We start from the raw sequence: 26,689 nt of genomic DNA on the forward strand, positions 1-26,689 counted from the left end.
CCCAAATGTACTTTGGCCTAACGTTTTGTTTTGTTTTAATTTTTAACTCCGTTCTAAGGAAATAGTGATATTCAAATTTTATGTTCAAGGCTGTTAAAAATATTGTATTAGGGGCGCCTGGGTGGCACAGCGGTTAAGCGTCTGCCTTCGGCTCAGGGCGTGATCCCGGCATTATGGGATTGAGCCCCCCACATCAGGCTCCTCCGCTATGAGCCTGCTTCTTCCTCTCCCACTCCCCCTGCTTGTGTTCCCTCTCTCGCTGGCTGTCTCTATCTCTGTCGAATAAATAGATAAAATCTTTAAAAAAAAAAGAAAAAATATTGTATTAATAGGAGACAGTGGAAAACAACCTCAGTCTTCATCACTAAGGATGAAGTGGTATTTAAAGTTTATAAACAGCCAGTAGAAACGCATTGAAGAGTATTCACTGACATGTCTGTAACAAGGGAGCAGCAGGATACAGAGTGCTACAGTGCTGCGAACCCTCAGCACACCCTCTCTGTTTCTGAAAAACAACGTAGCACCGTACTGGAAGTAGCTCTCCACAGGTACTGGGCTTATAGATGATATATTTTTTTTAAAGATTTATTTGTTTATTGAGCGAGTGCACACGTGTGCACATGGGGCAGGGAGGAAGAGGGAGAGAATCTCAAGCAAACTCCCATGTTGAGCGAGGAGCCAGACGCAGGGCTCGATCCCATGACAGTGAGATCATGACCTGAGCCAAAACCAAGAGTTGGATGCTTAAATGAGAGGCACCCAGGTGTCCTGATATTTTTTTTATATAGATTATATGTTTTTAAATGCTCTTTTGTGCTTTTTAGATTTTTAGTATAGAAGTACATATTAAAATACAGTTTATTATTTGTTTTCGTTATGCACGTAAAAGTCCTAGTTGTACTTGTAAAATTCTGCCTTTCACTACTGACCTTATACTATTAAAATAGTTTTTAGGATTGACAAATTGTATTTATCTTTGAGGAGAGCCCACAGAAATCATATTGCATACGGTTGCCTCTAGAAGCAATTTTTTTGTTTCTTATTAGTATAAACGCGATGTGTTCGGGTTTTTTCCTTCTAAATTTAAAGATTTATTTATAATTTTGAGTGAGAGAGAGCACGCACAAACGGGGAGGGACGAAGAGAGAATATTCAAGCAGACTCCCCGTTGAGCGTGGTCCGGGACGCCAAGCTTAGTCTCAGAACAAGCCAAGTTCAAGAGTCGGACACAACCGACTGAGCCGCTCAGGCGCCCCTCCTTCTAAATTTGATTCATAGTCCACCTGTTTAGAGCACTTTGAGCATTCTCAGACATACGTACGTTAATCACAATCAGTTGCAGGCAGACGTTGCTTTTGCAATAAGCCGTGGGTGTGGATTTGCTTTACATGGGATTTCCCTTTTCAGAACCATACCTAACAACAGCCTAGAGAGAACTTGATTCTTCTATAACTTTACAGACCAACTGTACCAAATGGCAGGTGGTCTCTTGGGGCTTTTTATGTATTTGCACCGGTGGTACATGTGTTGACATGTGAAGATAGAAAGTATTTGTAATGCAACTTTTAGTGTAGTCTTTCCAAATGACCTTAATATAAATTAATTGTTTAAAATTCCACTGCAAGTTCCCGTTGGGTGAGAAGTGCTGGTGGAAAATAGTTCTGTTTGGTTTTGCTTCTTTAATTAAACTGTTCTTTCAGAAAATGAAAGTGGTTTGAGTTTGGTGGTAACTAAAAGTCGCAGAGTGATTCCCCAGATGTATTTACTTTAAGTGGAAGGCATGGTGCTGGGGTAACAGTCATTGGAGTCCCCTACCTTTCCCCGAAGTGCCGACAGCCCTCCCCTTGGTTACAGCTGGCTGTGTGCGGGCCACTCCTGCCGCGGGAGACGAGCCGTCCCTTACGGTGCCTGCGGCAGGGAGCGGGCTCCGGAAACGTCTGCAGGAAGGCGTGCGTGTGGGGAGCTTTGCCTCAGACCCCTTTGCATCCGATGGGACCCCTCGCAGTGACTTGTCCCTACCAGTCACGCAGAAGTATGCCTCGGCAGATGATTGAGCAGCTCTAGGGGCACGGAGGGTTGTCCGGCCTATTTTCGGAGGCGGCACCAGGCTTGGCTCTTTTTTTTTTTTTTTTTTTTTTTTTTGATTTTTTTTTATTTATTTATTCGACAGAGAGAGAGACAGCCAGCGAGAGAGGGAACACAAGCAGGGGGAGTGGGAGAGGAAGAAGCAGGCTCATAGCGGAAGAGCCTGATGTGGGGCTCGATCCTATAACGCCGGGATCACGCCCTGAGCCGAAGGCAGACGCTTAACCGCTGTGCCACCCAGGCGCCCCTCCAGGCTTGGCTCTTGAACACACAGACTGCCACGCCGCCTGCCACTTACGGGCCCCCGGCGCTGAGAGGCCCGCAGACCCTGAGAGGCCCCGGCCTGCTCGGTCCTCATCTCCTTTCTGCCTTTGGCGGTGTTGCCACATAAACTCCAGGGAACTTTTTGAAAAGCCTCTCCAAAGTTTTAAAAGTCAAATATGTGGGTTTGTTAGACTCCGGCTACCTGAATATAAAACAACTAACCCATTGACTCTTGAACGGAGCTTCTATTTTGTTACCTTTTAGATTTTTAGTTTATTTTTCTTCTTGATGGTTTCCTCTTAATTCCTATATTTAGTTTATCCTCATAGTCTATTTTAGTTGTTTTTGGTTTAAAAGTAATTTTAGATGTGACCCATTTTCTTCTAAATATTAGTCATTTATTTTGTTTTTATACTCTTCATCTAAAATAAGTGATGTATTAACACGGGGCTGTGCGTGGTTGGAACGGCGGGTGGTACGTGTGGTCTCTGGAAGCAGAGCGACGGAAGGAGCCCCACTTCATGCAGCGAGAAAGCATCTGGAAGCCTGAAGGCTGTGGTTTCCCCGCAGCAGAAAAAAACCACACCCAGTCATTGAGGAGTGCATCCATTCCAGAGTCCTTCTTTCCATAGGGATCATTCTCCCTTCCAGATGCTGTACTCAAGCACTCCAGCGGTGTCTCTCCCCACGTCGGACTCCAGGGTGACTCGAGGGAGGACTGGTTCCCCTGGATAGATGATTTCTCTCCAGCAGCTTCTGATACACATGAAGAATCTGCTTTTTCCTTTTCTGATACATTTCCCCACGTATTACGGTTGATTCAAAGCTGAGATAAAAAACTGCGAACCGAAGGTTGTGTGTTGTCACAACTGTATAAGGCCTGTCCAGATGGGTGGGCTGTGGCTCTCGCCTTTCCGCTGACTCAGCCTTGATTCAAAGCCCGATCCGTGCCATTTCCTTTTAAGAGGTGGTTCACTGCTCCCTCAAAAACATAGACCTAGGGGCGCCTGGGTGGCTCTGTCTGTTAAGTGTCCAACTCTTGGCTTCAGCTCAGGTCATGATCCCGGGGTTGTGAGTTGGAGCCCTGCGTCAGGCTCCGTGCTCAGTTGGGAGTTTGCTTGAGAGTTCTTTCTCCTTCTCCCTTTCTCCCTCCCCTCCCTTCCCTCTCTCTCTCAAAAAAAAAAAAAAAAAGTATACATCTATTATTATCTTCCGTATCAGCTTTGTATCTGTTTCTTCTTCATGAAAACAGTGAGTAGGGGGGTGCCTGGGTGGCACAGCGGTTAAGCGTCTGCCTTTGGCTCAGGGCGTGATCCCGGCATTATGGGATCGAGCCCCACATCAGGCTCCTCCTCTATGAGCCTGCTTCTTCCTCTCCCACTCCCCCTGCTTGTGTTCCCTCTCTCGCTGGCTGTCTCTATCTCTGTCGAATAAATAAATAAAATCTTTAAAAAAAAAAGAAAGAAAAGAAAACAGTGAGTAGGGTTCCCTAGGCCAGCAGTTTTCATGAGGAATAGCTGGGCTTTAGGCTGAACTCTTCCAGTTGGACACAGCCACCCTCTGTGTGGACTACAACCACCTGTAGGAAAAACTCAGGAACCCAAGAGCAGATCTGTTTGGGGGCTTTTTAAAATGGAATTTTTGTTTTTCAGATCAATAATCCTTTTGTAAAATTTAGAAGTCCAAAAAAAGCACATGGTGAAAAGTACACCTCCTTTCCTTCCATCTTCCGTTCGAGTCTGGGCCCACCAGTGGTCGCTGTAGCTGCTTTCTTGGGCACATCTCTGGTGTTAACCTGCACACACGCATACACGCGTACACACAGAAAATAGATTTTTATATTAACTTAAAAATCAGCTTTAACACAAATCCTCAATTGTGAGTAAACATGTATCAGTAGAGGGTTTTTTTTTTTTTTTTTTTTTTTAAGCAATGGTTCCCTGGTAATTGATCTTTACAAAGAACTTTCTCTAAACCGTCCCTGTGAGGGAACAGAGGTGGTGTCCTGACCGCACCCCATTTTGAGCTTACAGCTAACCACTCGTAGTTGTTCTTGTGTCATCTAGAGACAAGCATCTTGGTTAGAGACAATGGAAAAATTTATTTTTCTTTTTGATTACTGATAATATTTGTACTTGAGTCAGAATTAGGAATCGGCCAAACGGCTGTGTTATCCGAGTGCTGTTAGAAATGCTGAAGGTAAATACCTGAAATCAGAATTACTTTTGGCAGATAGCCCTCCAAATGTGTAATGTTTTTTTTTTCTGTAATTCGTATGTAGGTCACTTGGTTTAGGTAAATTTTAGGATTCTTGCTTAGATATTATGATTTGTACCCTGGTTTATTTTCCTGTTCTGTAGATACTTATTTTGGCTTATGTTTTGTTTTATTTTTCTGTTATGTTTCAGGTATTCTGATAAGTTATTTCAAATGCCTAATGGAGTGGAAGATGGTGTGTAGGTGCATGTGGGGTGTGTGTGATGGAATATTTATGATGGGAGATTTTGATGGTCTCCTTTTGTTAATTACAAAGTCTGTAATGAGTAGTGTAGACAGGTAATACTGCATAGGAGATACTCAGAAGGGAGAAAGATTTTGACCCTGGCAAGGTTGGAGAGTTTCATGAACCAGTACAATTTAAGCAGACTTCAAAGGATGACCATAGATATGAAGAAAAGAAAGGATAAAGCCTTGCCAAGTTTGGCTGGAGGGAGAAAGATGGATGACAGAGTGGCAGGTAGCACTTGTAGAGGACATGGCATTGGCTAGCTTGAATTGTAATATAAAAATAACTACATGAATTGATTAGTTTAACTGGCTTGGATAAAAGGATGATGCCACATTTTAGTGAAGCTTGAAAACCAGGTGAGTTTGTACTTGTTTTATTTTGTTTTTAAAAGCGTAGGTTCATAGAGATTGGATATATGACTTGAGAATTAATGACTTGATGTCAACAAATTTTAAGAGGCTTAATCTGGAAACCGTATGGGATTAAAACAGGAAGAAATCAAAGGCAGCAAGAGACCAACTTGGGCTTAATAGCAGTGATCCATGCGGGATACTGTGTAAGTTCTGAACTAGGGTAGCGGCAGTAGAAATAGGAAACAAAAGGAGCCAATTTCTGGGCTTCTGGTTACAGATGAAAATTACGTTTTGACTTTCCCATTTGTGACATCACTAAAATGATAGTAAAAGAATTTTAAGATCAGTGAGGATGAAGGATGGAAGAAAATAAACACCATAGGCGAGAATTCAACAAATTTCTTTTGGGGGGACAAAAAAAAAAAAAAAAGAGTCTGCTTACTGTGATGAGCCCTGGGTGTTGTATATGAGTGAATCACTAAATTCTACACCTGAAACTATTACCCTGTATGTGGAATTTAAATAAAAACTTGAAAAAGGAAAAAAAAAATTGGAAGTTGAAAGGCAGATGGAGGCAGTGTACAGGTTACCAGGATATAGGAAGCCTTGGTTTAGAGGGTGCTCAGAGGCAGAGACCGCAGGAAAGCCACTGTTCCTGCAGAACTGGACAGGCTCGGGATCTGAAGCCTCGGGTGTGGCAGAAGGTAGTGTAAGATGGGCCAGTGCTTGGGAGATGACGGGTAGATTCCAGATCTGTTAAATTAAAAGCCCATCATCTCCTCCTGCTCCCAAGTACAGAACAGTTGGCAGCCAAGAGCCTATGTCCCTGGCATCTGACTTGTTGCTTGTATTTAGAATACATCGAATGGGACCATCTCAGAAGACAGGAGGCCTAGAGGTTGGCATAAGTAGGAGCTATCAACACTGGCTATGATAGAAGGTTAGCATCTAGAGTGGTGAGTCCCCAATTCCATATCAGAATCCTAGTGGTGATGGAAGAATGAATGGCCCTGAAAAGCAAATCCATTTATTGGCATGAGAGGAGGCAGCAGTGAAGTAGGCAGCTCACCCGCTGTGGCCCACCAGGCTCACGCAGGCCAGTGGCATTTCCGGTTGGTGTTTCAGTACCTTATCATCATGAGTACTAAGGAGTAATAGTTGTGTCAAAGAACAGGATAAACAAACACAGAGCAAAAGGGAACAGGAAGAAGTTGAATGTTTAAAAAAGAAGAAAATGTTTAAAAATTAGCATTGTCAGCTAGAGGAAGCTTATTATAGTAGTAAATTAGGAACAGGATGCTATGAAGAAAGAACTCATGTTTCAAATGATAACTCAGATGTCAAAAAGGAAAGTGATAGAGCTGGAAGAATAGCAGAAAGTGAAATAAAAGGGCACGAAGCTTTGGAGACTGAGAACTACCCAGGAGGCCTGATGTCTGACTGTTAGACATTCTGGAGAAAAACAGGAGGTGAGGTGATTTTTTTTTTTTTAAGTTTATAATACCTTTCTGTGAAGAGAATATAAAATCATTCCTCAGAACTGAAGATGCTAAATCTCTAAAGCCCAAGATGAGAAGATCGATGCCAGGAAAAAAATTGGGAAATCTCTGTAGACAAAGACTTAAGAGATAACCACGAAGCTGTGGATTGAATTTAAGGGAGCAGGATAAAGTTCCAGAATTATTGTCCAGTTGGTCTAGAGAGCAGCCAGTCTGCATTGGAGCTGGAAGACCAGGGAGCCGTTGTGATTGCTGCCTGAATTAAGACCAGGGGTACCACGAGTGAAGAAACCCAGCTTTAAATTACCAAGAGCAGCTTATGGGACATATCAAAAGCCCTAAGCTGTCCTTCACGGAGGCGCAGTTACAGAAGATCCGCCTAATCCAGCATCCTCTTCCTCTGTATGGTACCGCTGAGTCGTAGAAGTTCTTTCTGTATTTAGGGCACCCGTGTTATGTCACATAAGTTTTGCCAATATTTCTCCCAGTCTAAGGTTTGCTGTTCCTTTTCTTAATGGTGTCTTTGGGTGAGCGGGTGTTTTTTATTTTGAGGAAATCTCATGTAATTTTTTAATAGTTACTGTTTTCTGTGACCTATAAGAAGCCTTTCCCTAGGTCACAAAGATAATGTGTTTTCCTCATAAAGTTTCATGGTTTGGGCTTTTACATTTAGGTCTATAATCCATCCTGAGTTAACTTTTGTATATGGTGTGAGATAGGCTTAAGGTTAGTTTTTTCCATCATACGGGCATCCATTTTTAGTTCAGCCTCATTTGTTGAAAAGATTTGTCCCCAGTAGATTGCTTTGGGGTCTTTGTTAAAATTAAGTGAAAATATAAATATGGTTCTGTTTCTAGAATTTTGTTTCTTTGATCTGTATATCCATTTTAAAGGACTGCTGTCTTACTACTTGGTTTATGTTTTGTGAACTATTTTTGCATCTGTGTTCATGTGGGATATTGATTGCTATTTTCATTTTTTGTTTCTTGATTACCATCGCATTATGAAAATTCTTGGAAGTCAGGTAGTATAAGTCTTCCAACTTTGTCTCCCCTCCACCAATAATTATAATTCCTTTGCATTTCTGTATAAATTTTATATTTAGTTTGTCGACTTCTACTCTAAAAACTGCCAGGATTAAGATTGGGATTGCATAGAATTTTTTAATAATGATTTTATAGAGATAGTAATTCACATGCCTTACAGTTCATCCATTTAAGTGGTTTTTCAGTGGTTTTTAATATATTCAGATGTGCTCAACTGTCACTACAGAAAACTTTAGAAACATTTTCATTACCTCACAAGCCCTATATCCTTTAGCTACCATCCCCTTATTTTCTCCACCCCTAGTAATCTTTCTGTCTGTAAATGTGTCTTAATAGATTAATCTATTCTGAGTGTTTTGGATAAATGTGATCATCATAATATATGGTTTTATGGGCAGAATTGTGTATCCCCTAAACTCATATGTTGAAGCCCTAACCTCAGTTTTATAGTATTAGAAGTTTAGGCCTTTTGGGGAATAATGACGGTTAAATGAGATCCTAAGGTGGGCCCTAAGCCTGTAAGGTTGGTGTCCTCAAGAGGAAGAGACCCCAGAGAATGCTGTCTCCAAACAGAACAGAGGAAAGGTCATGTGAGGAGACAGGGAGAGGGCAGCCATCTGCAGGCTAGGAAGAGCAATCTCACCAGGAACCAACCCTGATGGCCCCTTGATCTTGGACTTCCAGCCTCCAGAACTGTGAGAAATTAAATTTCTGTTACTTAAGCCACCCAGTCTGTGGTATTTGGTTATAGCAGCCTGGGCAGACTAATCCCCGTGGTCTTCTGTGACTGGCATCTTCCATCTACCTTAATGTTCTCAAGCTTCATCCATGTTGTAGCGTAGATCGGTATTTCATTCATGTTTATGGCCATACGATACTGCACTGGGTGCACATATATTTTGTTCATCAATTGATGGACATTTGGGTTGTTTTCTGCCTCTTTGCTGTTGCGAATAGTGCTGCTCTAAATATCTGTGAGCAAGTGTTTGTGTGGACATACGTTTTCATATTCTTAACTAGATACCCAGTAGTGGAATTTCTGGGTCACACGGTAGCTCTGTGTTTAACCGTCTTTGCGTAACTGTTTTCCCAAGTGACCGTTCCATTTTACTGTGTGTGAGGGTTCCAGTTTCTCTACATCCTGACCAACGCTTGGTGTGCTGTCTTGTTGATTCTAGCCATCCTCACGGGTGAGAAGTGTTACTCATCGTGGTTTTGATTTATGTTTCCCTGATGACTAAGGATTTGTCTTTTGGTGGTTTTTATACCTTGCTTAAAGAAATGTCAGTTAAGATCCTTTGTCCATTTTTTTAATTGGGTTGTCTTTTTATTGAATTGTAAGGGTTTTTTATACTAAACACAAATACTTTATCAGATATATGATTTGCAAATATTTTCTCCCATTCTGTGGATTGACTTTTCATTTTCTTGATGATTCTTTGATGCAAAAGTTTTAAATGTTGATGAAGTCCAATTCCTTGATTTTTTTTTTTTTTCCTTTGGTTGCTTAACCTTTTCTTATGTCTAAGAATCCCTCGTTAAATCCAAGGTCATGGTTTAGTCATGTTTTCTTCTACGTGGTTTATAGTGTTAGTGTACACCTTTAGTCTGTGTTCAGTTTTGCGTTTCTATGGTGTGAGGCGCAGTGTCGAAAATTCATTCATTCACATGTGCCTGTCTTAGTTTGACCCAGCAGTCGTTGAAAGGCCGTTTTCCCCCGTTTAAAGGTCTTGGCACCATTGTTGAAAATCATTGTCCTCAGACACATGGGTTTATTTCTGGATTCTCTGTTCTGTTCCACTGATGTATAGGTCTATCCCTTGCCAGTACCTGTCTGTCTTGATGACTGCTGTTTGTAGAAAGTTTTGAAATCTTGAAGTATGAGTACTCCAACTATGTTTTTTCAAGATTATTTTGGGTTTCCTTGCAATTCCATATGAATTTTAGAACCAGCTTGTCACTTCCTACAAAGAAACCAGCTGGGATGCTGATGGGGATTGCATTGGATGTGTCCCTCAATTCAGGGAGTGTTGCCATAATGTCCTCCTACCTTTTCTGGTATAAGTATTTGAGGGTATAAATTTCTCAAAAGAATTTTTACCTCTGTTCCACGAATTTTGGTGTGTTTTATTTTCATTATTGCTTAGTTCAAAACATTTTATAATTTTCTTCGTTATCTCTTTTGACTCTTAAATTACATAGAAATGTTTAGTGGGAAATAATTGGGTTTTCCCAGGGCAGCTCATTGTTACTGATGTCTGTCTAATTCCATTTTGGTCAGAGAACAAACTCTGTATGCTATCAGTCCTTTAAAATGTATCAAGGGCCGTTTTAATGGCCCTGAAAATAGCCTATTAGATGAGCGTATCGTGGACTGTTGAAAAGGATATGGATTCATTGGGTGTAGACTGGGGTGTGCTGGAGCAGGATTGTGTCAGCTTGTGGGAGAGGATTGTGCACTTCTCTCCCCGAGTCCCCGCTCAGTCATGTCATGTTAGTAGCTCGAAGTCTGCCGTGGTGGGAGTACTGTGTCAAATTTCGTTTCGTGTATTTTGAAGCTGTATTAGGAGAATATACATTTATGATTGTGTTTCTAATAAATTGACCCTTTTATTATTATGAAATGTCTCTCTTACTTCTAGTATTTCCTTGAAGTCTGTTTTGTCTGGTACTGTTACAAACTCTCTAGCCTTCTTATCCCTAGAGTTTGCATGATAATCTTTTCCCATCTGTTTACCTCATCCTCTCTGTGTCTTAAATTGTATCTCTTGTAACAGCATATAGAATGTTCCTGCTATTTGTCCCTTCCAATTATCCCTGTCTTTTGATGGAGGTTTTAGTCTATTTATTTTAAGTATTAATAGGTTGGTTTTAGGTCTACCATTTTATTTTTTTCTGCTTTTTAAAAAATTTCTTTGTTCCTACTTTCCTCCCTTCTTTTGGGTTATTTGAAGTTGCTTAGAATTGCATTTTAATGTGTCTGTTGGCTTTTTAGCTGTTCCTCTGAGGTTGTGTGTATGTGTTACTGCTTTAGGGATTACAACTTACTTTTTTCTTTTACCACAGTTGACTCTTGAATAACATGGGTTTGCACTATGTGGGTCAACTTACACTCAGATTTTTTTTTTCTATAAATAAAGTATTTCAATGTAGTTTCTCTTTATGATTTTCTTTTCTCTAGCTTATCGTAAGAATGTAGCGTATAATACATGTACCATGCGAAGTGTGTGTTAATTGACTGTTTATGTTTTCAATAAGGCTTCCAGTCAACAGTGGACTGTTAGTAGTTACCTTTGTGGGGAGTCAGAAGTTATATGTGGATTTCTGACTGTGTGGAGGGTCAGCGCCCTTAACCCTCTCATTCTTGAAGAGTGAACTGTATTTAGAGTTAATATTGTAGGACGTGACGTCAGAGAATGTAGAAACCTTGTTAATTGTAGTATTACATCTTCTTTGTTATATCTGCATATGCTTTAAAACCCACAAGATGATATTATAAGTTTTTATTCTAAACCATCTTTTGTATTTTAAAGAATTAAGAAAAATAGTCTTTTATACTTACCAGGTATTTACTGTTTCTAATGCTTTTCATTCCTTTCTGAAGATCTAAGGTTCCATGCAGTATCAGTTCTCTTCCCCCTGGAATGCAAGTGTGTACTATGTGAAGTCTCTTAGTTTTATTTTATCAGAAAATACCTTTATTTCGCCTTCATTTTTGGAGAATGTTTTTACTGGAAAAAATTTTGGATTGCTCGGTGTTTCTTTTTGCTTTCTTTCAGCATTTAAAGATATTACTACTGTGTCTTCTGGCCTTTATTGTTTTTGATGAAAACTTAGTGGTAATTTGAATTATTTTTTGGTATGTTACAAGTAACTTTTCCCTGTCGGTCTTTAAGATTTTTTTTCTCCCCTTTGGTTTTCAGCAGTTTATTTTTGTTTCTTTCTCTCTTCTTCAGAATTGGTCATTTTTGTTGGTGTCTCTGCATGAGTTTTTTCTCCATTCCGCTCTCAGGCCCATCCAATGAATAATTTATTCTAGATAATCTAACATTCAGTTCTAGAATTTTTTTCATAGTTTTTTTTTTTTTTTTTTTTTTTTTAACCGCAGGTAGCGTTCATTTGTTATATCCGTGTTTCCCTTTATCTTGATTATAGCTGTTGTGGGTGCTCTGCCTTGTCTCCTAATTCCAGCATTTGGGTTGTCTCCGGTTGGTCTTTTGATGATCTCTTCTCTTGAGAGTGGGTCTCATTTTCTTGTTTTGTTTTGTTATATCAACAAAATTGGATTGTGCCGTTCCCTTCTTCCATGCCTAGTATACCCTTCAATGTAAACTTCTTTCGGTTGTTCTCTGGTGTGTGCAGACAGTTGGTTTTATATTTCTTCCAGTTTGTAGTTGCTCTCTGCCAGAAATGCGGTTAGATACACTGGTACCAGCCACAGAACCAAGGTTAGAGTATGACTTAAAAGTTTTCATGTCGACTAACACCGGCTCCCCAGTGATGGGAATATTGGGATGAAGGCGGATCAGAGGTAGGGGGTCGCATTGAGCTATGTTGCTGTCAGCAGGATTTCAGTAACTTCTGCAAAGATTGATTGGTCAAAGAACAGTACAGGCATAGGATTTGAAGATACGCGCATGTCCGCCTGAACAAGTCACCTTCTAAATTGACAGTTAAGAGTGGTTGCTATTGTGGAGGGGGGGGGGGAACCATAGCACTCTCGCTTTTTATTGTAAGTTTTTCTGCATTCCTCATCTAACTTAGATATAAGCTGTTAGAAGAAAACTGAAATGTTAGCAGGCAGGAACCCTAACCACTACTATCTGTAGCCTCTGCTGACTGCTTTCCACGCCTGACCGGGCAGTGGGGAGGGTAATCCTAATTTGGAAACAAATGTGGAGTTAAATTCTGGGTAGAAACTTTAAAACAGCTTTTAAGAGGTTTTCTTTCCACTACAGTTGTGCCTTTTGGTTTGTTCTGTGAGGCCCAGGATCCTTGCTTTGTGTCCAGGTCCTCTTTGAGGAGGTGAGGCTGGGAGGAAGGAAAGGTGGGGAGAGAGTGTGTTCTGAGTGCACACTGCCCTTTCCTCTGGAAAGAGTAGTTGGTGAAGAAGAAGAAGAAATTCTGTGCCTTAAAGGTTTTTTTTTTTTTAACCCCCAGCCCTGCTCTTCAGAAGGAACAGCTGTTAGAGTGCAGAGGGGCGCCTGGCTGGCTCAGTTGGAAGAGCATGTGACTCTTGATCTCAGGGTCGTGAGTTCAGGCCCCACATTGGGTGGAGAGATTATTTAAATTAAAGTCCAAACAGATACATCACCTTTCATCTCCATGTCCAAAGGGACCAGACTAAGATGCTATTATTCTAAGTTGCTCTTTCATTTATTGGTGTCCTTTCAACATATTTTAATATCGCTCTGTGAATGTACCACAGTTCATTGAGTCTAGGTTTTTGAGGGTTTTTTTTTAAATGCATCCGTGTGTGGGTGGCGTGGTACCATAGTTGGTCAGGTGTCAGTTGTGACACCGTGGTCATTACCTGCACCTGCGGACTTGGCTGCACCCTGTTCTGTCAGCAAACCAGTATGGACCTTCTGAAGAATCGACCCTGAAAAAACCTTTTAAGAATTTTTTAAAAATTTTATTTATTTGAGAGAGGGGGGAGAGAGCTCAAGCGGGGGGAGGGAGAAGCAGACTCCCCACTGAGCAGGGAGCCCAACATGGGGCTCGATCCCACAACCCTGGGATCATGACCAGAGCCAAAGGCAGACACTCACATCCGACTGAGCCACCCAGGCACCCCTGAAGAAAAACTTTTAATATCAAGCAAGCTTAGGACCAAAACTTATAAAATGGGTGGGAGCAGATGAGAAGGAAATCCTTGGTTCCTCTGTGGACAGCTCTTCAGCAGTGCTCACACACTCAGTGAGCCAGAGGACAGTGGTAGGTGGAAAACACCTCCTTAATAAGGGTCATAAAGATGCAGCAGAGTGAGACTGTAAAACCTTTTAGGAATGTCTCAAACGATTCATTTAACTTTTCTTTCCTTACAAAAAGTGTTAGGATAAATCTGTTTAAGTCTAAAAAGCTAATCTTTAAGTGAATATGAAAATTCCATCTGAGAATGTCATATTTTCATTGACAGCATTTTCTTAGTGGTACTTAAAAGTAATGATACATATTATGATTGGTGTCTTAGATGAAATTTGGTAAATACATTGCAGTTTTTATGACCACTCTGTATTCTGTGACATTATTAAAAGCTGCATACTATATCCTCAGTTGAATCCAACAGTGTATCTAACTAATTCCCTGTGTTTGCCAAGTAGATATTTACAAGGTTTTTGCCATTATGAGCAATGCTGTGATAGTTTACTAGCTAAGTATTTTTATACTTCTGTGATAATTTCCCCATGATAAATGCTTATGAGTATAATTGTTGTATAAAAAGGAATGCACTTTAAGGCTTTTGAATATTTCCAAATTTTATTATGGAAAAATCCTAATTGTGTATGCTCTGAAGCTCCCATTTTCCTGCACTTTAGCTGTCATTGAGCTTAATTTTTTTTTAAAGACCTTTGCTAATAGCTGGAGATGCATATATTGCAGTGAAGCAGAAGTCAGTCTGAACAAGGTAACCTAAGAAATTTCTTGGAGGGCCGCCTGGGTGGCTCAGTTGGTTAAGTGTCTGTCTTCATCTTGGGTCACGATCCCAGGGTCTTGGGATCCAGCCCCAGCTCGGCCTTTCGCTCAGCAGGGAGCCTCCTTCTCCCTCTCCCTCTGCCTGCTGCTCCCCCTGCTTGTGCACTCGTGAGCTCTCTCTGTCAGGTGAATGGATGGAATCTTAAAAAAGAAAAGAAAAAGAAAGAAAACTCCTTGGAACCAAACACCTAGAACTGGTGCTAGGTCAAAATTAGGTGCTTCTGTGTGGCTGTATGAGAATTTGGGCACCGGCCAGGGGTGGGGGGATGGAAAACAGAGGCCACACTGAAAAGGAGGCAAAGCCTTGTATCTGGGCAAGGAGGGGTGAAGCTGCTAGTTCCATGGAAATCTTCAGTGACAAGGTGAACTGGAAAAGTAACAGACTCACTCTGCCACAGAGGCAACTAGAAAGTTGTCTGAGCCAACTTCTGAATGTGATGGGAGTGGGGAAGGTCTGTCTTGAGAACTTGTTACCTTGGGTGTATTTGAGTTTGTATTACCGGCTTTTGAAGGGGATTTCCCCAAGCTGGGAAATTAATGTGAAGGCCCCACTAAAAAATAAAGTTACAGAGCAGAGGAGAGATTCCACGAGAACAAATCACATAGAACAAACAGCAGACTGAGAGCCCCAAGTACGTCAAACCAAAGGATCTTTAGAGGGTGCCTCTAAGTATGTGAAAAACGGTGACACGAAAGAATCAAAAATACAAAGGAATGAAACAGGAGAAATAAGACTTTAAAAAGAAACTGGTGGGGGGGGGACCTGGAAAATTCCACAGATGTAAAATAAAATATTTAAGCAGCAAATTTGACACAGATTCTTTCAGAATCACTTAACTAGATGGAAAATCAAGAAAAACTAGAAAGTTTGAGCAAAGACAAGTGATGGAACAGAACTGAAGATACGAATTGAGGTATGGAAGGCGACATGAAAATTTTCGACAAACGTGTATTAGAAAATATGGGAACAGAAATATTTGAAGAGATGGCAATCCAAGAATTTTCCAGAACTGGTGAAAGGCAAGGTATGCATGTCAAATTTCAAGATAACCACATAAAGTGCATTAACTCCAGAATAATGTAAAAACTACACCAGAATAAGGAATCCATCAATCCAATAGAAAGAAAACAGAAAATACAAACAAAAAAACAAGACGGTAAAAATTAACCCAAATAGCAATGTATAAAACAATATGTAACAGTATATTTATATTTTAGTTTGATATAAAACCAGACTTATCCATCACAGACTGTCAGGCTCCCACCCTTTTTTTTCCCCCTCCAAGAGTGCATTTTGGTGTGGTTTGCAATAGACACACCAAGGCACAGAGATGTAAAAGTTGCAAGTAAAGAAGTGGAACAAGTATATTTGAGGTAAATTCTAACCAGAGATAGGAATAACCATACTGACATCTGATCTTCTAAGGCGCTGCTGGGAAGAGTAAACGCGGATACCTCCTAGCGATAAAAAGAACAGGTAATCAGTGATATTATTCAAAGTTTATATACTTGTTACTGGCCTCAAAATATATGACAGATATTTTAGAGACGTATAAGAGAAATTGGTAAATCTAGAATTAGGGAGATGTCCTTTAAAAAATTCTCAGTAATTAATAAACAGACAAATCACTGAGATTTGAAAAACGGAATTGACCATCTTGCTATAATGGTTCCCTGTATCCAACAGTTAGAGAATGAACATTCTTTTCAAGCACATGTAAAGAAAATCACATTCATTTTAAAGAAACTATCAAAGAAATAACATTCTCTGATTAATTCCAAAATGAAATTAAGGTGTGTTTTTTTCCCCCAAAATTAAAAGTCACTTTGGAAATCTAAAAAATCCTAAATAACTCTTACAAGAACTAGTAATGGAAAAGAGAAAATAAAACTGAACAATAAGGAAAACCCATACATATCAGACTAGGTGATGAGAAGAAGAAAATCTGTAGTTTTAAATGCTCATATGAAAAAGAACAAAGATTACAAAGCTAACAGACCAAAATAAGGGTCTCAAGAGAATAATATTAAAGAAGTACATTAAACAGAAACGAAACAAAATAGTAATAAAAATGAACCCCAAACTGGTTCTCTGCACGATTAATCATAAAAACATTTAAAATAAATACATCACAGAACAGGTTTTTTTAAAAGAGAAGACAGGACAACTAGGCAATATAGTTGAAAACTTCACTGAAATGGACAGTTTTCTAGAAGCAGCAATATCTAGAGTGGGGAAAGGATAGATCCTGTCATACGTGGTTTGCATATCCATGCAGAGAAATTAAAAATTGTATTTCTTTCTCATACACAGTTTTACTTTAGGTAGATTAGAAATTTCAGTGCGAAATCAGATGTAGAAGAAAATGCACGAGTACTAACGCCTTAGCAGGGAAGTGGATTTCCCTAAGTAGGAGTCAAAGCGTAAGCCGTGAGAAGATTTGTGAAAATGTGGTGATGACCAGTTAAGAATTTCTCTTCATATGGTGCTTTCCATTAAAAAAAAAAAAAAAAAAAAAGGAAGTTGTTAGGCCACAATCTATAAGAAGATACTAACTGGACTGCATAATTGATACAGCAGGGGTTTTCACAGTAAACTGCCAAGTCAAAGAGACAGCTCAGCATTTGTCCATCTGTAATACTACGTGCTTACGTTTTTAAAGATGTTTTTCAGGCAAAATTCACATACTGCAAACTGCACAGATCTTAAGGGGATGGTTTGAATTTGTTGACAGGTGTATACGCCCAGGTAAATGGTGTCCTACTCGAGATACAGAGAGTTCCCTGGAGCCCCTGATAGTCCGTCGTCTTTGCACTCCAAGAAAGAAGAAATCACTCCTTGTTTCTGTCAATGGATGAGTTTTGCCTGTTTGAGAACCTCCTATAAATGCAACCATACATCTCTGGCTTTTTCCCTTCAGCGTGTTTTTAAGACTGATTCATGATAGGTGTATCAGCAGTTCACTTTTTAAACGGCTGAGTAGTGTTCTACTCCATGCGTCTACCACCATTTGTTTAAGAAGCTGCCAGGTTTTTCCATAGTGATTGTATCATGTTATACTCTCGTCAGTGCCTGAGCAAACTCTGTTTTTGAAAAGATGATGAAGGACAGGACAGAGAATATACAGGAGGGAAAATGGAAATGATAAACTCCTAAGCTGCTTAGTCTCCCGGTAATCAGACGAATGCTGATGAAAGCCGTGATGAGCCACGATCGGGATGTAGGCAGTGAAATGTGTGCACCACTGGTGGCTGCCCAGTGACTCACGGAGCACATCCGACAAGGTGTAGTCAAGTGAATGGGAGCCCTCTCCTGTCACCTGCCGATTCTGTACTGTGAGAAACTCAAACATGGATGTGAGGGAACTTGCTAGTACCGTTCTCTGCAGCTTTGTGTGTAAGTGCCCCAGATTAGAACCCACCAAGTGATCATTGGTAGGGTCTGTCAACGAGAAGGTGGGTAATTTCTTGTGGATCTGTACTGTATCTAACGTGTGAGTACAGACAGAATTGTAATTTCGCGTATAGTTTCACAGCAAACTATGAAGACATTCACGGGAATGCTATGCACCAAATCATGGGGCTCTTTGCCCCTGGGGAAAGCGGAAGGAGGAGTGGCATTAGGGAGGAGTACGGGACAGGTCTGTTGCAAAATCTGTCCTATTTAATTTCCTAAAAAGTTGAGGCGTGACGTAGGTGGAATGAGACAAGCGTGGGAATATGAGATTTGTCCAAACTGGATCATGAGTTTATGAGAGTTCGTCGTGTGTTAAAATCTGCCATTCTTGGACATTTGTAACATTTAATAAAATGACTCATTGTCTTAAGGTATATAGTTCTTTGATTACTACTGAGGTTGAAGATTCCTTTTTGTTTCAGACTTTTGGCCATTGATATGTATTTCTTTCAGCTTTGCGATTTTCTGTTGGTGTACTCTGCCCATGTTCCTGTGGAGGTTAACTTTTTCACATTGTTTTTAATTATTTTAATTGATTAAAGATAGTAACTCATTGAAGATGTCTTTTCCTGAAGTATTTTCAAAATTTCAGATTAAGTGCTTTAATGACTTTGCTTAGAAAAGCCTTCCCCAGGGTCGCCTGGGTCGCTCAGTTGTTAAGCGTCTGCCTTCGGCTCAGGGCGTGATCCCGGTGTTCTGGGATCGAGCCCCACATCAGGCTCCTACGCTGGAAGCCTGCTTCTAACTCTCCCACTCCCCCTGTTTGTGTTCCCTCTCTTGCTGGGTGTCTCTCTCTCTCTAATAAATAAATAAAATCTTTAAAAAAAAGAAAAGAAAAAAGCCTTCCCCAGTCTGAGATCAGGAAAAGGTTTGTGTGTATTTTCTTTGTTTTATAGTTTCGGTTTGTAAATTTTAATTCTTAATTCATTTGTAATGTATTTTGGAGTATGGAATATTTTTTGAAATCACCACTGTCTTTACCCACTGACTTGAAAATAGGCCAGAATATTTTGTCTTAAGGATTTTTCTTTCTGAATCGGTGGTGTTGTCCTTCAGTTAGCTTTAGCCCGGAAATGCTACATGCGGACGAACTGAAATAGCAGGAAAGGTTACAACAAGTAGAGCAGTTCTCTGCCTTAGCCGTCCTGTCTCCCGTGCTCGGCAGCCCCCACAGCTGCTGTCAACTTGAGCGGGGTCGGCTGTGACCCGCATCACCAGCCCTCCTAGCAGCCCCTCTTAGCTTCGTAGGAGCCCTGCTCTGTTGTGATTGGTCGGTTTTATACACCCATGACTTTCTGTGGTAATAAGAGGTCTCTTGCACTGCTGTTTCTTCTGTTTTTTGCCCTTTGTCTGCAAAATGTAACCTTAAATTCATTTATAAATAGTTTTAAAATAAAGTTTTTGTTACTTTGGTATTTATAATGTATGCTTCTAGTTCTAGAAATATAGCTAAGCATCATGATAGACCTGTGGTTATAGTTTGTTTTTCTTGAAGGAGGTAATTGTTTTTCTCATTTGGAACCTTTGTACCAATTGCCAGTTCTTCTCATGCCTTCTGATTCTCAGGACGATATCCCACAAGGTCAGTCGCATTACATGATCTTAAAAGGTCCTCTGTTTCCTTCGCAACCTTCCTCAGAACGTTCCATCATTCTCAGCAGGCTGCTCCCTGGGCCTGTGACAGGCTTGTAAGTCCTGGGGCTGATTGACCTCAGCTTTATTGCTGTGTTGAATGGAATCTTTTTTCCATCTAGGTTTAACAGATTTTGTTGATAGATTGGAAACGTTGGTATGAACATACTGTCTTTAAAAATATTTCGGTATTAATCACTGTTGACATTGATAATGCCTGTTGATTTCCTTAACTTTTCTCCAAGTCATGTTTATAACTACTGCACGAGTGTTCACCAGTCAAACCAAGCCCGAGGGGCTGGCGTCCCTCCTTCCAAATCGAAAAAGGGACAGACGCCTGGGGGAGCTCAGTTTGTTGGCTTGGAATTATACAAACGACTTAAAGAATTTTTGAAGAATTACTTGACAAATCTTCTTAAGGTAAGATATTTAACACATATGGCTGACCATTTATAATAGAACGTAAAAAAATAGTAGTGAAATGATGATTGTAACGTGATTGAATGCTCAGTCTTGTTTCCGGCATTGATGTGTGTGTGAAGATATTTTGCTATTGCTTAGTCTTTTACCTATTGTGAAGATGAAACTTCCATAAGCCCTTTTCTGATTTGTTAATGAGAAGTTTTTGATAGCTGTACCATACTAGTACTTTCCTTAAATTACTAACCATTTTATATTTGGTTGTTAGAAATTGATGAATCTTTTAATTTCAAGCATGTAATTATGAATTCAGATGACCGATGTTGTATTTTGAACCCAGTGTGTTGTTTTGTATACAAATGTATACATGATCATAAGGTTATCTAACCTTTGGAAATCACATTTTTCCAATGTGACCTTGCCTTTTACACATGGTCGTGTAGCATATTTCAGAACTATAATGAAATCGTGCCCTTGGCTAGGATGGGTTTCTCTACGGACATCCATGGCCTTCCAGTGTGGGTTCCTCCTGCTCTGAGCCGTTGCTCAGGCAGTGATGGTGTTTTTTCCCTTCATCTTCTGCCGTCTCCATCCTCTGTAACAAAGGGGGTGTGATGCCTTCCATCCAGCCGCAGGATGAGCAAGTGGCTCCTTCCTCTTGCGCTGCCCGTAGCACATAGAGTGAGTGAAGATATCTGTACCTTCTACCCTGGGAAATTTGTGCTCTGTGTATATCCTTTAAAGACTTTTTTATTTACACGGGTAATAAGCAAAAATTTCAGCATGCTTCAAAATGGTTTTCCTTAATATATTTTACAAGGTAATTGAAAACTTAATATCATTCCCACAGACCATAGTTGGTTGACCACAAATTGTGACTAAAATTTTCATGTTCCCTAAACAGTGTTCTCACGTTTTGCCGAACCCACTGCGTCCTTATTTTTATTCACAACACTGTTGAGTGAACACTGGAATTGATTATTCTTCATCAGTAAGGCGAGGAACAGTAGCATATTGTGTTGTATGAAAGTGTTGGTAGCCGTGCTGTATCAGTGATCTCTCTTCATTTTTACAAAAAGGTCGTATACTATAATCCAGAGTGGCTTAGCTTTACATTTTATAGTTCATTTCTTATTTAAATTTAAATGAGCAAAAATGTGGTTGTATCAAGGTATGGTCAGGTTTTTACGAGGCTTGTTGGATCACTTGTGTACCACGTATTTGTGGAACTTCGCTTCTTAGTCTGGTCGAAGACTCAGGCTGAGCAAAGGGGGCGTCTTGCCCGGGGCCTTAGTTCCCAGCGGGGCTGCCTCCCTCCTGCTTCATGTCTGGTGCTTTCCTGCCACAGGATTGCTCAGGGACGCTGCAGTGGAACCTGCAGTTTTTAAAGGCTAGGCTTTACTTGGTGGCTGTCATTAATGCCTGAGAAAAAATGTCAAGTTGGTCCTTCACACAAAAATTCGTGCTTTAAATTGTGGAAATCTTAGTAAAAATAATTTTGATAAGTGCATATTTTTCCCTTGCGGTCTTGCTAAAGAAGAAGAAATATTGCACCATTATTATTATAGAAATGTAATAGATTACCGCAAAAACTATACATTTATCATTTTTAGATAAACTTAATGAAGGAAAAAGATGCATTAAAAAAACCGAATAGTATTGGCCCTGTGGTCATAGGACATTTTAAGTTTAAATAGAAAATATCAAAAATAGGGATGATTTTGAAGTAAATTCCTTCTTGTTAATAAAAACACATTGCTCTCATTCTAAAGGTTCACAGTTCTTTAAAAATAAATAAAAGTTCCAGGTTCTTTGTATGAGTGTATATGCATATTTAATACCACCATGAAAAAGTTGCAGTTTGAAAAAAATTTATTAAATTTCTCTCTTCAGTCTGATTCTGCCAAGCTATATTCTGCTGAGAATTGGTATTAATGAGCATGTTTTTGTATATGAAATTAAAAGCTCATCTAAAACCAAACACATCAATGTGTTTTAGTGCAGGTTTGTTTTAGTTAAATTTTATCTTTATCATGTGACAAATTAGTTAACTTGTTTTTAGGATGGAGAAGATTTGATGGATGAGAGTGTCCTGAAGTTCTACACTCAACAGTGGGAGGATTATCGATTTTCAAGCAAAGTGCTGAATGGAATTTGTGCCTACCTCAATAGACATTGGGTTCGCCGTGAATGTGACGAGGGACGAAAAGGAATCTATGAGATCTATTCTGTAAGATATATATATATTTTTAAACACCTTTCAGATGTGTATTTTCTTTTCTTTTTTTTTTTTTTTTAAAGATTTTGTTTATTTATTCGACAGAGATAGAGACAGCCAGCGAGAGAGGGAACACAAGCAGGGGGAGTGGGAGAGGAAGAAGCAGGCTCATAGCGGAGGAGCCTGATGTGGGGCTCGATCCCATAATGCTGGGATCACGCCCTGAGCCGAAGGCAGACGCTCAACTGCTGTGCCACCCAGGCGCCCCCAGATGTGTATTTTCTTAGTGATTCCTCATCCTGTCAGTAGGGGAATCTAGGCAAATACGAAGCTATTTTCAGAATAGTAGGCTAATTGCTTTTCTTTAATTTATCAGTTAAGTGACCCTTAAATATCTTGTGGCAGGAAAGGGGAAGGATGAATAAATTGGAGTTCTAAGATACAACCTCCACACTTGTTCACTGACTGATGACAAGTTTCTCTGCAGTTACCTGGCCAGCCATCTGGTTGAGCCTGGAACTGTCTCAGTTTTAGGGCTGGACATCCCATGCGCTGGCCACGTCTGGCAAATGCAGCCCCCGGCCTGAGACCAGACCTCACAGATCAGCCCTCGTGGTCTTGTGGCTTGGGAAGCTGTTCAAGGAGAGGACTGTGCCGTGAGATGTCCTCCTACCCTCTCACTTGACAAAATAATATGATAACTGACAGAAAAGAAAATCGAGGGGTTCTTTTAGACCCCATGAAAGTAGATTTTAAAAAAGGCGAAGTTTGAGTGATTAAATCATCTTCATTAATATGTTTCTTCAGTCAGGGAAGCTTGTTCTAGGCCCATTGGTTTCCAGAGTGTGTCCCCAAACCCACCACATCTTAGACACCTGGGAGCTTGTTAGAAATGCAGGTGACTGGGGCCCAGCAGTGTGTGGTAGCAAGCCCTCGAGCTGGGTCTGATATGCAGTCAGGTTGGAGCACCCATGCCATAACGCAGTGAAGGGGAGGACTCAGCCACAGAACGGCCTGTCTGTTCAGAACAGGCTGTCAGATGCACAGACTGTACTCTCCTTGAACCAGTGGTGTGAAAATGTCAAGTTCTGCATAATGAGATCCTCTCCATATCCAAGAATGTTGGTATGATAACATTTATAATAGCATTTACAAATGCTTTCTTGAGACTGAAAGTTGTCAGTGTAGGAATCAGCATGATTTGGGTTGATTTCCTCTTGGATGCCACCTTGACCTGAAACACCACGTGTACCATACAATAACATCACAGACTCCTAAGAGTCATTATAATTTAACTTTTTGTGGGCTGTATTCAAGAACAATTAAAGAAAATAGAAGTACAAGTATACCTCAAGATTTGACTACTTCTATTTTTTTCTTTACTTTGAAAATTCACACTTTCTACATCCTTAAATCCTTTAGAAATATGCGGCCATACATTTTAGCAGAGGTCAATTTAATATCCCTGTCTAGAAACAGAATTTCCTCTGTGTGTTCTTCCAGTGAACCTGATGAATTCATTTAAAGTTCAGGCATCAATTGACACAGTGGAATAGTTGGGCACAGTGATCTCTTACTGTATTTTCCAGAAGTTCCAGGGGGCGGGGATAACTTGTCAAGAAATATAGTTTTAGGGGCGCCTGGGTGGCTCGCCCGTTAAGCGTCTGCCTTCAGCTCAGGTCATGATCCCAGGGTCCTGGGATCGAGTCCCTGCTTGGCAGGAAGCCTGCTTCTCCCTCTCCCACTCCCCTTGCTTGTGTTCCCTCTCTCACTGTCTCTGTCAAATAAATAAATAAAATCTTTAAATTAAAAAATATATATATATAGTTTTACTTTTTTCCTAATAATTCTTTCTTCCTTTTTAATTATGGAAAGTCGTTTTCCTTTCATGTCCACCAGAGGACATAAATTAATTTCATTATTGATACATTAAAGTGATTGGGCAAGATTTTTTTCCCCCTGACTCTGTTCCTCTGAACTCTGTCTGGTGTACCTTTGGCCCTTCTTTCTTATCTTGCCAACTCTTCTTCCTTTCTTCCTTCAAAGTGACAAATTATCCAGAGTCAATTTAGAGCTGTCTAAGTCTGTCTTAATTTTAAAAAAATGTTTGGAAAAAAGTTTTTTTGGAAAGTGTAGTGTGTCTTTACTAGAAGTTCATGGCCATAGCATTACATTTTCCCTCCTGCCTCCCTCCTACATTAAAGAAGTCTGAAGAACAACGACCGAGAATTTACACAGGGAAAATGTATTTTCAAAACAGTTGCCCCGGGGTTGCATTTCTCCTGAAAAATGAGGCTCTTTGCTTTCAGCATCTTTTTAGATATCATAGTTTCTAATTTTGAAATCTTATTTTTATGCTATTACACAAGTATGTATTGTCCATACTTTATTAAAAATAGTTTTCTCTTAGAATGAAATCTTGCCATTGGCAACAACATGGATGAATGTGAAGAGTATTATGCGAAGCAAAATAAGTCAGAGTAAGATAAACACCATATGATCTCATTCATATGTGGAATTTAAGCAACAAACAAACCAAGAAAAAGAGACAAACCAAAAACCAGACTTTTAACTGTAGAGAACAAGCTGATGGTTACCAGAGGGGAGGTGGGTGAGAGCACGGGGGAAAAGAGGGGGTGAGGATTAAGAAGTGCACTCACCCCGACAAGCAGTGAGTAATGTGTAGAAGTGTAGAATTGTTGGACACCTGAAACCAATATAACTCTGTTAACTATTCCCTGGAATTAACATTTTTCTAAATAATAAATTAATTAAAAAATAGTTTTCTCGGGGCGCCTGGGTAGTGCAGTCGTTAAAGCGTCTGCCTTCGGCTCAGGGCGTGATCCTGGCGTTCCGGGATCGAGTCCCACATCGGGCTCCTCCGCTGGGAGCCTGCTTCTTCCTCTCTCACTCTCCTGCTGTGTTCCCTCTCTCGCTGGCTGTCTCTCTGTCACATAAATAAATAAAATCTTAAAAAAAAAAAAAATAGTTTTCTCTTAAGTATTGCTTTCATATTGTCTTTTTTTGTGTGGTAGAAATATCACTCAGTGAAAGATCATTATGTTACATATAATCTTTTCTGAAATATAGATCTTACATAAACCCAGCTTTATCTGTGGTTAAACTTGGGAAAAATAAGACTGAAAGCATTTATGTTTAAGTGAGTTCCTCAACAGTTCATGTTGAGTACTGAATTGTTGTAAATTTGAATTTTACTCTGAAAAATACCTCTCTTAACAAACAGCTTAAAAATGAACAAATTATAACATTTCTCTTGGGGGGGGGGTCATTTTTATAGTGATTTTCTGGCATGACCTCTGTGGGAAGTTTTAAAAACTTTTAAAAATGCATCAAAGACTCCCCCCCACACACACACAAATACAAGTAAAATGGGAAATCTGAGTAATTTGTGTATAGTAAACTGCTTCTATGTAAAGTGTCCATTTTGGTGCATTTACAATTGTATGCATCCATGTAACATAAATCACCACAATTAAGATACAGAACTTGCTAAATTTTTATTGTCTGTTACTTACTTTACTATTAGGAAATTCTGATAAATGGAATTATCTTCAGTAAGTGTGTTAGGTCAGAAATTAAATTTGGGCCAGGGAACTGTGTTAGAGATTGAATCCACTGTTGTCCTGTAAGCTGATATGGATTTTCTCCTAAAATCCAGATTTTCTTTTTATCTTAATTATTAAAATGTGAGCTAATAAAACATTTGCACTCTGATACTTCCTGAACTTGTTAACTCAAGAGAGTGTGACTCATTTCATCCTGACGACAGATTGTTACCCAGGTATAATCTAGAAATATTGATCAATGAAATTCAGGCTGATTCCTATGACTTCAGTCTTAGAAAAACGTGGTGAAAGTATAGACATTTTATGCTTCTCCTTTTTCTTTTCATCCAGCTTGCATTGGTGACTTGGAGAGATTGTCTGTTCAGGCCACTGAATAAACAGGTATCTATTTGTGTGAGTGCATGTTTTCCTTTCAAAACCCCTCACAGATTTGTTCCTTGGGCATTGTCTCCCCTTCCTTTAGAATGTCCCTGAGAATCTCTCGTCTTGCATTGCCTAATGAGCTCAGTCTGAGAGATGTGTAGTAGTACGCATACTGTAGTCTCTGACCTACACGTCTTTTTCTTGGTCCTTCCCAAAGGTAACGAATGCTGTCTTAAAACTGATTGAAAAGGAAAGAAACGGTGAAACCATCAATACAAGACTCATCAGTGGAGTTGTACAGTCTTATGGTAAACAGTTTCCCTTTAATTTATTCAGAGTTTTTGTATCAAATGACGGTTGTAACAGTGTTCTAACAGATTCGTTTACAGATATGTTAGTAGATTTAAGAATATTGTTTGCATTTACAGGGGCACTCAGAATTCTCCTTTAGTGTGATTCTGTTTGATTTTACCCATCGTAAAAACTGTTTGATCTTTGTACCTTAAGGGAATTTTGAGGAATTAGACATCTGAATTATTTTCTGGTCTCATATTGAGTTG

At 39.9% G+C, this 26,689-nt stretch overlaps 1 protein-coding gene across 5 annotated transcripts in view; it reads left to right on the forward strand.

The window, feature by feature from the left end:
• Nucleotides 1-26,689, forward strand: part of CUL1 (cullin 1) — a 102,814-nt gene that overhangs the window by 41,798 nt on the left and 34,327 nt on the right. For all 5 annotated transcript variants that reach the window (XM_048213147.2, XM_026479100.4, XM_048213146.2 and 2 more), the window contains exons 3-6: nucleotides 19,787-19,961; nucleotides 22,024-22,191; nucleotides 26,097-26,147; nucleotides 26,347-26,437. In XM_048213147.2, coding sequence (XP_048069104.1) covers nucleotides 19,787-19,961; nucleotides 22,024-22,191; nucleotides 26,097-26,147; nucleotides 26,347-26,437 — 485 coding nt within the window. The remainder of the gene's footprint in view (nucleotides 1-19,786; nucleotides 19,962-22,023; nucleotides 22,192-26,096; nucleotides 26,148-26,346; nucleotides 26,438-26,689) is intronic.

Source organism: Ursus arctos, unplaced genomic scaffold (assembly GCF_023065955.2).
Source record: "Ursus arctos isolate Adak ecotype North America unplaced genomic scaffold, UrsArc2.0 scaffold_3, whole genome shotgun sequence".
NCBI lineage: Eukaryota > Metazoa > Chordata > Mammalia > Carnivora > Ursidae > Ursus > Ursus arctos.